Source organism: Scyliorhinus torazame, chromosome 10 (genome assembly GCF_047496885.1).
Source record: "Scyliorhinus torazame isolate Kashiwa2021f chromosome 10, sScyTor2.1, whole genome shotgun sequence".
NCBI lineage: Eukaryota > Metazoa > Chordata > Chondrichthyes > Carcharhiniformes > Scyliorhinidae > Scyliorhinus > Scyliorhinus torazame.
Window position 1 is genome coordinate 149,799,965 of NC_092716.1, and position 14,780 is coordinate 149,814,744.

General features: G+C 48.9%; 1 protein-coding gene across 2 annotated transcripts in view; it reads right to left on the minus strand.

The window, feature by feature from the left end:
• Positions 1–14,780, minus strand: part of LOC140430970 (excitatory amino acid transporter 2-like) — a 654,025-nt gene that overhangs the window by 16,070 nt on the left and 623,175 nt on the right. For both annotated transcript variants that reach the window (XM_072518820.1, XM_072518819.1), the window contains one exon: positions 2,882–3,113. In XM_072518820.1, coding sequence (XP_072374921.1) covers positions 2,882–3,113 — 232 coding nt within the window. The remainder of the gene's footprint in view (positions 1–2,881; positions 3,114–14,780) is intronic.

Here is a 14,780-nt window from a genome sequence, read left to right on the forward strand (position 1 = left end):
CCAATGGTCGGCAGCCTTTATGTTTGACAATGCACAACGGGGCAAAATAAAAAACGACAAAATCTTGAGGTGGAAATCGAACTCTCCATCTATACCTACGATATCAAGTATCGTCCTGGGAAGCTCAATGAGTCCTCAGATGCCCTGTCCCACGGCACATGTGCCAGCGCCCAAGATGACCGACTTCGGGCCATCAACAATGACCTCTGTCACCCGGGGGTCACCCGGCTCATCCACTTCATTAAGGCCCGCAACCTGCCCTACTCCACCGAGGAGGTCAGGCACAGAGAGCTTCGTCCAGGGACTGCCAAGTCTGCGCGGAGTGCAACCCGCACTTCTACCGGCCAGACAAGGCCCACTTGGGAAAGGCCTCCCGGCCCTTTGAGCGCCTCAGTATCGACGTCAAAGGGCCCCTCCCTTCCACCAACCGTAACGTATACTTCCTGAGCATCATTGACGAGTACTCCGCTTCCCCTTCGCTATCCCATGTCCCGACATGACCTCGGCCACCGTTATAAAGGTACTGCAAAGCATCTTCACCCTGTTCGGTTTCCCTGCATATGTCCACAGTGACTGGAGCACCTCTTTCATGAGCGATGAGCTGCGTCAGTACCTGCTCAGTAAGGGCTTCGCCTCGAGCAGGACTACGAGCTACATCCCGCAGGGAAACGGGCAAGTGGAGAGGGAGAACGCGACGGTATGGAAGGCCGTCCTTCTTGCCCTTCGGTCGAGAAGTCTCCAGATTCCCCGCTGGCAGGAGGTCCTCCCCGACGCCCTCCACTCCATTAGATCGCTCCTCTGCACAGCCACGAACGAGACCCCTCATGACCGTTTGTTTGTCTTCCGTAGGAGGTCCATCTCCGGGGTCTCGCTTCCATCCTGGCTGTCGACTCCGGGACCTGTCCTTCTCCGGAAGCATACGAGGAGCCATAAGACCGACCCCCTGGTCGAGAGGGTCCAACTGCTGCACGCCAACCCCCAATATGCCTACGTCGCGCACCAAGGCGGACGGCAAGACACGGTCTCCCTATGGGACCTGGCACCCGCTGGTTCCCAGGCCAGCGCACCCCCCCCACCACCACCTATTGCCACCACCCGAATCCCTTACGCCCCCCCCCCCCCGGGGCTCCTGTACTGTCCCGAGCCTACACTGCCGCCATCCACCACCCCCCTGCGCCATCCACCACCCCTCTGCCTACCCCTACCCCTCAACCGTCGCCAACACACCGGACCGAAGCTCCAGACAACACGCTCTCGGAGTCAACAACTGTAACGCCCGTACCCGCTGCTCCGCCAGAGCTGAGGAGGTCCAAAAGAACAATCCGGCCTCCAGACAGACTAAACATATGATGATCCCACTTCACCCCCGCTGGACTTCATTTTTTTAACAGGGGGTGAATGTGGTGAATGTATTCACCATAGTATAAGCTGTCTGTATAGCACTGTGGTCCAATGGTAATATGATCACCTTCCAGGTATTGTACTGGAACCCTGGTGGGCTCCGCCTCTGGATCCGCCCCCCTCGGACGGTACTTAAACCGGCCGCCTGGGGCGGAGCTCATTTGTAGGCAGTCACAGGCAGGCAAGTTCTTGGTTAATAAAGCCTATGTTCACTCGCTCTCATCGTCTTGTAGTGAATTGATGGTATATCATGCCTGAATCTTAGGCCCGATATATAACTGGACACTTTACATTTAGAATTGAACATTTTAAATTAAACCACAGTCAGTCCACAGGCGAGCCTGATGGGAATTCGAACAGTCAAGTCCAAATCCACTGAGCATGGACAGATAGTCGGGACAAGTCTGGGCCTGCCCTGTAAACAGACACCAGGAGATAATTGGTCCCATTCAAGTGGATCAATTGGTGTGGATAGCCCAGATAAAGCTAGACTTTCTGGTATGTAGATCCCCCGCCATTACTATGTATGGAATAAGGTTACGTGTAGACAATACCTGGAGATGGGCCTGAGGGAGGGTTCCTGTTGCCCTGCAGAGTTGCAATCAGCAACTCCATTGGGTGTTGCGACCCCCGTTCCAAGAACTTATTGGCTGAAGACTGGAGAACTTTCTGGAAAGGCATGAAGGGGGGTATAAGAAGTGACCACCACGATCCTCCCCAGTGAAGATTCAGCGAAGAAGCAACAGAGGAGATTCAACGGCAGACTAGACGATGAAAGGGAGCAGCGTGCGAGACCCACCTTCATAGACAGAGGTCCTAAGACAACCGAGACTCAGAGAATTGGACCTACAGCTCAATTAAGTTCATCAGCAAGGATAGTATTAAGAATCTTGGGATTATTGTCGTTGGGATAATTTAAAGGGAGGAACTGTTTTTACAGTGTTTGATAATAAATTTGGTTGAATCGTAAACTTGTATTTGTCCCTTGTTCACATTGCAAATAAGAACACCTGGGTAAATGTTTTACACGCAACTATATGTTGAAACTGTAAGCTCCGATTAGCAAATCCATTACAATATGCCCCCCCCCCCCCCCACCTTTCATTGGCAGAGACTGTTAGGCAAAGGCCCAGCATTAAGGGTATAAAACACCTGGATAAATTAAACAATGCAATTTTTCATCAATCAGTACAAAAATACTTTGTAATAAATGTATTTCACCTATAAATCTACACAATCCTTTCTCAGAAAGTTGTTAGCTAATAGGGATGTGGCATTAAATTCAGCTGTGATCTGGAAGTGTCTGAGGGACAGACACCATATGGAAACTGCTGCTGCCCTTGTTACTTTATGGTTACTTTATGTTCTAGCCACTGTGAGAGTTGGGGTATATGTTGACATACAGTTGGAAATGGAGACAGTTGGATGGAGAGAGGCAGGGTTAAATGCAGGTCTCAATTTCAGTATATGTGAACCATACCTTGCCATCTTCCGTTTGCACTATGTTGTTGCCTGAGTAATTGCTTGGGTTTGAGTAACTTTCCTGGAAAGTCTTTGTGCCATCTCGCGTAAAGACTGACTTGATCAACTTTTCGTTATCGGCCTGAGCGTGCTGGGCATCGATGTTAGCCAGTTCCTCCTTCGATAGGTGGAAGACAATGCCAGCTCCAAATGAATCACCGACCACATTCACAGAAGTCCTCATCCGGTCTCTGCAGCGAAACAGGCAAAAGACAAAGACAGCTACTCTTGAGTTCCCATGACAACCAGTTCTGAGGTGACACAGCCACCTCAGGTTGCTACGTGCACACACACAGACACACGGGGCGCGATTCTCCGAAATGGAGACAGAATGTTCGCGCCGTCGTGACGACGGTGCAAAACGGGCGCGGGGGCTACCGATTCTGGCCCCCACAGGGGAGAGTTCCCTTCGTGCAGAATTCCCGCCGGCAGCGACCAGGGGTGAACGGCGCCGGCAGGACTCTGCTTTTTCCGTGTGGCCGCTTGGCCCATCCGGGCCGGAGAATCGTCGACCACGCCGATTCCAGCGGCCCGCGCCGCGTCAAAAGCGACGGCACAAATGGCGCCGGTTCTCCGCCGAATCGCGCGCCGGCATCGGGGCGGCATGGCGCAGTTGCGGCGATTCTCCGGCCCGGGGCTTGGAGAATCGAGCCCATGGATGGTGGCGCCTGATACAGTGAAATGGATTAGACTGCGGCACCCCATGTTATCAGACAGATCAGACATCACTGTGCATAGTGCTCTACAGAGGCACAGTGAGTATTTAAAAATAATGATCTGTATTTCACCACATCTGTACATTGGATAGTGCTTCACAGCCATTGGAATACCTTTTAAAGTTTAATCACTGTGTTAAGAAATGTGGCAGCCAATTAGCACACTGCAAGCTTCCAGCAAGCAACATGATCATAACGAGATACGAGTATGGTTGAGAGGCAAATATTAGACAGGACACTGGGACATAACACTCCTGCATTCCTTCTAAAAGAACGTAAGGACTAGGAGAACGGAGTAGGCAATTCAGCCCCTCGGGCCTGGTACTGATCTCAGCTCAGCCCCATCTTCACCTTCCTGTCCGCTCCCCATAACATTTCATCCCTTTACTAATCAAAAATTCGACTTCTCCTTAAATTTGTTCAGTGTTCTGGTGTCCACTGCACTCTGCGGTAGAGAATTCCACAAATTCACGACTGTTTGAATGAAGTAATTCCTCCTCATTTCTGTTTTAAAACTATCCCCCTTACCCTAAAACCATGGCCTCTTGTTCTAGAATGTGCAACAAGGGGAAACATCTGGGGTGGGATTCTCCCCTACCCGGTAGGGCGGGCCGTACCGGCGCCGAAGGGCCTCTGCCGGCTGACGCGATTTGGCGCATGTGCAGGAGCGCCAGCGTTTGCTACCGTCATCCCAGCGCATGCGCAGGGATGTTCTTCTCTGCGCCGGCCATGGCGGACCGTTACACCGGCTGGCGCGGTGGGAAAGAGTGCCCCCACGGCAGAGGGCCATCTGCGCCAGATATCCCCGTGCCCCCCCAAGGACCCCGCAGGCCGCCCGCAGAGCCAGGTCCCGCCGGTATGGACCTGGTGTCATTTACGCTGGCGGGATCCGTCGAAAACGGGCGGCCAACTCGGCCCATCGCGGGCCGAAGAATCGCCGTGGGGGGCGGGCCGCTGCCAACGGCCCCCGACCGGCGTGGCGCGATTCTGTCCCCGCCGAAAAACTGCCGGCGGAGAATCCGGCAGCCGGCGGTGGGGCGGGATTCACGCCGCCCGCCCCCCCCCCCCCCCCCCCCCCCGGCGATTCTCTGGCCCGGCGGGGCGTCGGAGAATCCCACACCCACTCTATATCTACCCACCTAACCTGTCCATACCCATTTGTAAATTTCTTAAATCCTCATTTCAACTTGTTTTCTCACCTATTTAGTGTTATCTGAAAATTTGGCTAGGGTATCTTCTATCCCTGCATCCAAGACTTTCATATAGATTGTACATAGTTGATGCCCAAAGACCGAACCCTGGACACACCGCTATTTATAGATTGTCAACCAGAGAAGACCCAATTATCCCTATTCTCTGCTTTCTGTCAGGTTAGCCAGTCTTCTATCCAAGCTAATAAATTACTCCAATCCAATGTGATCTTACCTTGTATATTAATGGTTGACATGGTGACACAGTGGTTAGCACTGCTGCCTCACAGTGCCAGGGACCAGAGTTCAATTCTGGTCTTGGGTGACTGTCAGTGTGGAGTTTGCACATTCTCTCCGTGTCTGTGTGGGTTTCCTCCGGGTGTTCCGGTTTCCTCCCACAGTCCAAAGGTGTGCAGGTTAGATGGGCTGGCCATGCTAAATTGTCCCTTAGTATCCAAGGATGTGTAGATTAGGTGGGCTTATGGGATTCTGGGGATAGGGCGGGGAAGTGGGCCTAGGCAGGGTGCACTTTCAAAGGGTTGGTGCAGACTCAATGGGCCGAATGACCTCCTTGTGCGCTTTGGAATTCTTTGGTTCCAAAGAATTCTAACCTTTGTGTGACACCTTATTAAATGCCTTCTGAAGTCCAGATATACTACATCGACAGGATCCCCATTATCCACTTTGCTTGTTACATCTTTGAAGAAATTGAGTAAATTAATCAAACACGATTCACCCTTCAGAAAACTGTGCTGACTCTGATGGATTGCATTTTGACTTTCCAAATGTCCCACTACAACTTCCTTAATAATGGATTCCAACAGTGTCCCAATGACAGATGTTAAATTAACTGGTGTTTAGTTTGCTACTTTCTGCCTTTCTCCCTTTTTAAACAGGGGCTAACAATATTCTTTTTCCAATCCAGTGGAATCTTTTGAGAGTCCAGGGAGTTCTGGAATATCTCTGTTGCCGAAGACACATCCAACTGTGTATACCATCAGGCCCTGGGGACATGTCTGCCTTTAATTCCAATTGTTTGCTGAATACTTTTCCCCGAGTGATAGTGATTGTTTTAAGCTCCACATTTTAAACAACCACTGCATCACCTGTTACTATTGGGATGGTTCTAGTGTCTCCACCGTGAAAACTGAGGCAAAATATTCATTTAGTGTTTCTGCATTGTGTTCCCCATTATTAATTCTGCAGCCTTGTCCTCTTAAGGACCAACGTTGACTTTAGCTATAATTCTAGAACCTTTTGCTATTTGTTTTTATATTTAAATAATAATAATCTTTATTAGTGTCACAAGTGGGCTTACATTATCACTGCAATAAAGTTATTGTGAAAATCCCCTAGTCGCCACACTCGGGAGCCTGTTCGGGTACACTGAGGGAGAATTCAGAATGTTCAATTCACTGGACAAGCACGTATTTCGGGACTTGTGGGAGGAAACGGGAGCACCCAGAGGGAACACATGCAGACACAGGGAGAACGTGCAGACTCATCTTCATAGGTGAGAATATGATCAATGAGTCAAGAATGGCATGACTTAAAGTGGACAGTGAATCAAGATATTCTAGCCTCAACAAGCAGGACATTATGCACATTTTAGTTTTCTGAACACAGAACTCGAGTTTTGACAGGAAATGATCCGAGTTGGAAACTCGAACCAGGCAAATGTTGATGTTTATAATCCAAATACAGAACTGGGAACTGGGGAATGTTGATGTTTATAATCCAAATACAGAACGAGAAACTGGGGAATGTTGATGTCAATAATCCAAATAGAGAATTGGGAACTGGGGAATGTTGATGTTTATAATCCAAATACAGAACTGGGACCTGGGGAATGTTGGTGTTTATAATCCAAATACAGAACTGGGACCTGGGGAATGTTGATGTTTATAATCCAAATACAGAACTGGGAACCTGGAAATGTTGATGTTAATAATCCAAATACAGAACTGGGAACCTGGAAATGTTGATGTTAATAATCCAAATACAGGAGGACTTCCGGTGGCAGCTATGAGGGATTAAGTCACATAACTTGATGGCTCCCGCTCTGGCCGGGCTTTTGGACCTTTTTCCCCAACTTTTTCGTGGCTTTGAGTTCTAATTTTGAAAGTACGGGCATTTAAGCACTGGATCCACACAGTGGTGCATCGAACGGAGAACCCCAAGGGATCGTAAGGGAAGAAATAGAAAGATAAGCAAGGGTTGAGTAGAAGTGGCTGTTGAAGCTAACATGGCCGAGGTTCGGACCCCTGCCCAGCCATCGATGGAGGAGCTGATGCAGGTCATTCAAGAGGGCTTCGCCAGACAGAAACGAGATTGTCTTGACCCAATAAAGGAGTCGGTCAATCGGATGGAACGTAGGCTGGATGCCCAGGATCGGACCATCCAGAAGTTGGAGAAAGCACTGGCAGACCAAACGGTGGTGGAGCTGGAGGTGGGGATGCTGAAGGGTCAGCAGAAAAGGCTGTTAGAAAAGGTGGAAGAGCTGGAGAACAGCGCGCGCCGACAGAACTTAAGAATTGTCGGTCTCCCTGAAGGGGCTGAGGGGGCTGATGCTGGCGCGTTTGTGGGAAATATGTTCCAGAAGCTTCTGGGAGAGGGGGCTTTTCCCCGACCTTTGGAGGTGGACAGGCTGTACAGGGCGATGGCGAGGAAGCCACGGCCGGGGGACCCCCCAAGGGCGATGGTGGTTCAGTTTCACAGATTTTTGGATAAAGAGTGTGTCCTCCAGTGGGCCACAACGTACCAGGAGCTGCAAGTGGGACAGTAGCATATTGCGTATCTATCAGGACCTGAGTGTGGAGATGGCCAGAAGGAGGGCAGGCTTCAGGCAAGTGAAGGAGATCCTGTTCAAGAAGAAAGTGAAGTTCGGGTTCCTCTACCCGGCGCGCCTCTGGGTCACTCATGAGGACCAGCACCATTACTTCGAGTCGCCCGAAGAGGCGATGGATTTTGCCAAGAAGAAGGGTCTGGCACAGAATTGAGAACTGTTTGGACTTAAGTGGCGGTATCTTTCTCTTTTTTAAAATGATGTATATATGGATTTTTTTTGTCTTTGAAGTTTGGGTGAAGATGGGGGAAGTAAAAGATATTTGGTTTTTCGATGTTTTGATGGGGATGGTTGGTGGGGGCTTTCTTTATTTTGTATTACTTTAAATTGTATTATTGAGGGGTTTTCTTGTGGGGGTCTCTGTCTCTCTTGGGCTGTCTCCTATGGTAATTAGGAGATTGTTCGGTTTTGGTTTGATGCGAGAAGCAGTTTCGATGGGCGAGGGGGAGGGGAGTAGGGAACAATAGGTGGGAGACTTTGTGGCGCCAGAAGCAAGGGTCGCCAGGCTAGCTGGGTGAGCTAGTCCACGGAAGCACAGTGGAGGGTGTGCATTAGTTCAATACGGGGCAGGGGTTGGGTTATAGGGTGATGTTGCTGGGGGGGGGAAGTTACTCTGCTGACGAGAGAGGGACCTGGGTTCGGGGACGTAGAGGAGGTCGGGGGTGAGGGCTACCTGGAGGCGGGCAGATGGCGGCGTGGTGCATGGGCGGGGGGCAGGCCCAGAAAGGGGGATGGCTGATCGGCGGGGTGGGGGGGGGCCCAACCAGGCTGATCACCTGGAACGTTAGAGGGCTGAATGGGCCGGTCAAGAGGACCCGTGTGTTCGCGCACCTGAGGGCTCTGAAAGTGGATGTGGTGATGTTGCAGGAGACACACCTGAGAGTGGCGGATCAAGTTAGGCTGAGGAAGGGTTGGGTCAGTCAGGTCTTCCATCCGAAAAACCCAACAAAAAACAAATATCTTTTACTCCCCCATCTGGCGGGGGTGGTGGACACGGGGTACTCGTCCATCACTATTTTGGACCATGCCCCACACTGGGTGGACCTGCAGGCCAGTGAGGAGAGCTTCCAACGCCCGCAGTGGCAATTGGACGTGGGTTTGCTGGCGGACAAGGCGGTGTGCGAGAGAGTAGGGAAGTGCCTGTAGAATTACCTGCAGGTCAACGACACAGGGGAAGTCTCAGCAGCGGTGGTCTGGGAGGCGCTGAAGGCAGTGGCGAGAGGGGAGTTGATTTCAATCTGAGCTCATGGACAGGACGGACAGGGAGAGACAGACCGACTGATCAAGGAGATTCTAAGGGTATATAGGAGGTATGCGGTGACCCCAGGGGCGGAACTGTTAAGGGAACGCCGGAGGCTGCAAGCTGAGTTTGGGGTACTGTCCACTGGCAAGGCAGTGGAGCAGCTTAGAAAGGCGAGGGGGACGCTGTATGGATATGGAGAGAAGGCCAGCAGAATGCTGGCACAGCAGTTGAGGAAGAGGGAGGCGGCCAGGGGAATTGATAAGGTGGTCGACGGAGATGCGGACCTGGTAGGGGACTCGGCTGGGCTAACAGGGCATTTAGGAACTTTTATAGCGGACTCTATTGCTCGGAACCCCCCACAGGGCCCGAGGAGATGAAACGCTTTCTGGATGGGTTGACTTTCCCAAGCGTGGGTAGGGAGCTGGTGGGCGAGTTGGGGGCTCCGATTAGGGCCGAAGAAATATCTGAGGATTTGAAGGCGATGTAGTCGGGTAAAGCTCCAGGGCCAGATGGGTTGCCGGTGGCATTTTACAAGAAGTTTTCGGGGATATTAGGGCTGATGCTGGTTAAGGTTTTTAACAAAGCGAGGGATAGAGGGGTCCTGCCCCCGACGATGTCACAGGCCACCACCACGTTAAAATTGAAGCGGGACAAGAATCCGGAGCTATGTGAGTCCTATAGGCCGATCTCGTTGCTTAATGTGGCCGCTAAGTTTCTGGCCAAGGTGTTGGTCTTCAGGATTGAAGATTGTGTGCCGAAGGTGATTATGGAGGACCAAACTGTATTTGTCAAGGGTAGGCAGTTGGTAGCCAATATAAGAAGGCTGGTTAATGTGATTATGATGCCCCCGGAGAGAAGGGAAGTTGAGGTAGTTGTGGCCATGGACTCAGAGAAGGCGTTTGACCGGGTAGAGTGGGACTATCTATGGGAGGTGCTGGGACGGTTTGGGTTTGGAAGGGGCTTTGTCGACTGGATCAGGCTGTTGTACCAGGCCCCGGAAGCCAGTGTAAGGACGAATAAGAGGACCTTGGACAATTTTAGGCTGCACTGGGGGACAAGACAGGGATGGCCCCTCTACCCACTGCTGTTTGCGTTAGCCATAGAGCCGCTGGCAATTGCTCGGAGAGCTTCTAGAGGCTGGAAAGGGCTGGTTAGGGGGAGGGGGGGTGGAGCATAGGGTATCGCTGTATGCGGTTAACTTACTCCTATATGTAACAGATCCAGGGGCAGGGATGAGGGAGATTATGGCGATTCTGGGGGAATTCGGCTAGTTTTCGGGATACAAATTGAATATGACGAAGAGTGAGATGTTTGTAGTCTAGGGTCAGGAGGGCCAGCTGGGGTAGTTACCGTTCAGGTTAGTGGGAGACAATTTTAGATATCTGGGGATACAAGTGGTGCGCAACTGGAGCCGGTTACACAAGTTGAACTTGTCCCCAGCTTGAGGGCGCTGGAGGAGAAGTTCGGGCTGGCAGCAGGGAATGACTTCAGATATCTACAGGTGCGGGACTTTCTGCACAGGCAGGTATCATCCTTCCCACTCCTGCCACTGAGAGGGATTCAAGATAGGGTAGTGTCGAGGGGATGGGTGGGGGAGGGGAGCGTCTCGGACATCTACAAAGAATTAATGGGGGCGGAGGAGACGCATATAGAAGAGCTGAAGCGTAAGTGGGAGGAGGAACTGGGGGGTGAGATGGAAGACGGCCTATGGGCGAAGGCGCTGAGCAGGGTCCACGCGACCATTACATGCGCAAGGCTCAACTTGATCCAATTTAAGGTGGTGCACCGGGCGCACATGACAGCGGCCCGGATGAGGAGATTTTTTTGGGTGGAAGACAAGTGTCTCAGGTGTGCGGGTGGACCAGCGAACCATGTCCACATGTTCTGGGCATGCCCAAAAATTAGGGGATATTAGCGGGGGTTCGCTGATGTCATGTCCAGGGTATTGAAGACAAGGGTGGAAATGAGTCCAGGGGTAGCGATCTTTGGGGTGTTGGAAGACCCGGGTGTTCAGGAGGAGAGAGTGCCAGATGTTCTGGCCTTTTCCTCCTTGGTAGCCCGGCGACGGATATTACTGGCTTGGAGGGAGTCTAGGCCTCCGAAGTCAGAGGCCTGGTTAACCGACATGGCGAGCTTTCTCGGCCTGGAAGGCCGAGAGTTCACCGAGAATCCAAAGTTCACCTTGAGAGGGTCGGTGTCAGGGTTCGCTTGGAGGTGGCAACCATTAAGTGACTTCTTTGCGGAGAATTAATCGTCGGGGGTGGGTGGGGGGGGGGGGTTGGTGGGGGTGGTGGGGGTGGCGGGGGGGTTAGGGTAGTATAGAGTAGGGGGTTAAATAAGCAGGCCTTGGAGGGACGGATGTCGGTGGTTGCTTTTTGATTCCTGTTCTTTGTACTCTATTGTTTTCGTACTGTGATTGTTTGTTATGCCAAAAATACCTCATTAAAAATTGTTTGCTAAAAAAAAATAATCCAAATAAAGAACTGGGGACTGGGGAACATTAATGTCAATAATCCAAATACAGATCAGGGAACTGGGGAATGTTGATGTTTATAATCCAAATACAGATCTGGGAACTGGGGAACGTTGATATTAATAATCCAAATACAGAACTGGGAACCGGGGAATGTTGATGTTTATAATCCAAATACAGAACTGGGAACCGGGGAATGTTGATGTTAATAATCCAAATACAGAGCTGGGAACTGGGGAATGTTGATGTTAATAATCCAAATACAGAACTGGGACCTGGGGAACGTTGATGTTAATAATCCAAATACAGAACTGGGAACCGGGAACGTTGATGTTAATAATCCAAATACAGAACTGGGAACTGGGGAACGTTGATGTTAATAATCCAAATACAGAACTGGGAACCGGGAATGTTGATGTTAATAATCCAAATACAGAACTGGGACCTGGGGAATGTTGATGTTAATAATCCAAATACAGAACTGGGAACTGGGGAATGTTGATGTTAATAATCCAAATACAGAACTGGGAACCGGGGAATGTTGATGTTAATAATCCAAATACAGAGCTGGGAACTGGGGAATGTTGATGTTAATAATCCAAATACAGAACTGGGACCTGGGGAACGTTGATGTTAATAATCCAAATACAGAACTGGGAACCGGGGAACGTTGATGTTAATAATCCAAATACAGAACTGGGAACTGGGGAACGTTGATGTTAATAATCCAAATACAGAACTGGGAACCGGGAATGTTGATGTTAATAATCCAAATACAGAACTGGGACCTGGGGAATGTTGATGTTAATAATCCAAATACAGAACTGGGAACTGGGGAAGGTTGATGTTAATAATCCAAATACAGAACTGGGACCTGGGGAACGTTGATGTTAATAATCCAAATACAGAACTGGGAACCGGGGAATGTTGACGTTTATAATCCAAATACAGAACTGGGAACCGGGGAATGTTGATGTTAATAATCCAAATACAGAACTGGGAACAGGGGAACGTTGCTGTTAATAATCCAAATACAGAACTGGGACCTGGGGAACGTTGATGTTAATAATTCAAATACAGAACTGGGAACCGGGGAATGTTGATGTTTATAATCCAAATACAGAACTGAGAACCGGGGAATGTTGATGTTAATAATCCAAATACAGAACTGGGAACAGGGGAATGTTGATGTTAATAATCCAAATACAGAACTGGGGCCTGGGGAATGTTGATGTTAATAATCCAAATACAGAACTGGGACCTGGGGAATGTTGATGTTAATAATCCAAATACAGAACTGGGAACTGGGGAATGTTGATGTTAATAATCCAAATACAGAACTGGGAACCGGGGAATGTTGATGTTTATGATCCAAATACAGAACTGGGAACTGGGGAATGTTGATGTTTATAATCCAAATACAGAACTGGGAACCGGGGACTGTTGATGTTAATAATCCAGATACAGAACTGGGACCTGGGGAACGTTGATGTTAATAATCCAAATACAGAACTGGGACCTGGGGAATGTTGATGTTAATAATCCAAATACAGAACTGGGACATGGGGAATGTTGATTTTAATAATCCAAATACAGAACTGGGAACCGGGGAATGTTGATGTTAATAATCCAAATACAGGACTGGGAACTGGGGAATGTTGATGTTAATAATCCAAATACAGAACTGGGAACTGGGGAATGTTGATGTTTATAATCCAAATACAGAACTGGGAACCGGGGAATGTTGATGGTAATAATCCAAATACAGAACTGGGACCTGGGGAATGTTGATGTTAATAATCCAAATGCAGAACTGGGACCTGGGGAACGTTGATGTTAATCATCCAAATACAGAACTGGGACTGGGGAATGTTGATGTTCATAATCCAAATGCAGAACTGGGAACAGGGGAACGTTGATGTTAATAATCCAGATACAGAACTGGGACCTGGGGAATGTTGATGTTAATAATCCAAATACAGAACTGGGAACCGGGGAATGTTGATGTTAATAATCCAAATGCAGAACTGGGACCTGGGGAATGTTGATGTTAATAATCCAAATGCAGAACTGGGACCTGGGGAACGTTGATGTTAATAATCCAAATACAGAACTGGGACTGGGGAATGTTGATGTTAATTATCCAAATACAGAACTGGGACTGGGGAACGTTGATGTTAATAATCCAAATGCAGAACTGGGACCTGGGGAATGTTGATGTTATGAATCCAAATACAGAACTGGGACCTGGGGAATGTTGATGTTAATAATCCAAATACAGAACTGGGACCTGGGGAATGTTGATGTTATGAATCCAAATACAGAACTGGGACCTGGGGAATGTTGATGTTAATAATCCAAATACAGAACTGGGAACCGGGGTAAGTTGATGATAATAATCCAAATACAGAACTGGGACCTGGGGAATGTTGATGTTAATAATCCAAATGCAGAACTGGGACCTGGGGAACGTTGATGTTAATCATCCAAATACAGAACTGGGACTGGGGAATGTTGATGTTAATAATCCAAATGCAGAACTGGGAACAGGGGAACGTTGATGTTAATAATCCAAATACAGAACTGGGACCTGGGGAATGTTGATGTTAATAATCCAAATACAGAACTGGGACCTGGGGAACGTTGATGTTAATAATCCAAATACAGAACTGGTAACCGGGGAACGTTGATGTTAATAATCCAAATACAGAACTGGGAACTGGGGAACGTTGATGTTAATAATCGAAATACAGAACTGGGAACCGGGAATGTTGATGTTAATAATCCAAATACAGAACTGGGACCTGGGGAATGTTGATGTTAATAATCCAAATACAGAACTGGGAACTAGGGAATGTTGATGTTAATAATCCAAATAGAGAAGTGGGACCTGGGGAACGTTGATGTTAATAATCCAAATACAGAACTGGGAACCGGGGAATGTTGACGTTTATATTCCAAATACAGAACTGGGAACCGGGGAATGTTGATGTTAATAATCCAAATACAGAACTGGGAACAGGGGAACGTTGCTGTTAATAATCCAAATACAGAACTGGGACCTGGGGAACGTTGATGTTAATAATTCAAATACAGAACTGGGAACCGGGGAATGTTGATGTTTATAATCCAAATACAGAACTGGGAACCGGGGAATGTTGATGTTAATAATCCAAATACAGAACTGGGAACAGGGGAATGTTGATGTTAATAATCCAAATACAGAACTGGGACCTGGGGAATGTTGATGTTAATAATCCAAATACAGAACTGGGACCTGGGGAATGTTGATGTTAATAATCCAAATACAGAACTGGGAACTGGGAAATGTTGATGTTAATAATCCAAATACAGAACTGGGAACCGGGGAATGTTGATGTTTATAATCCAA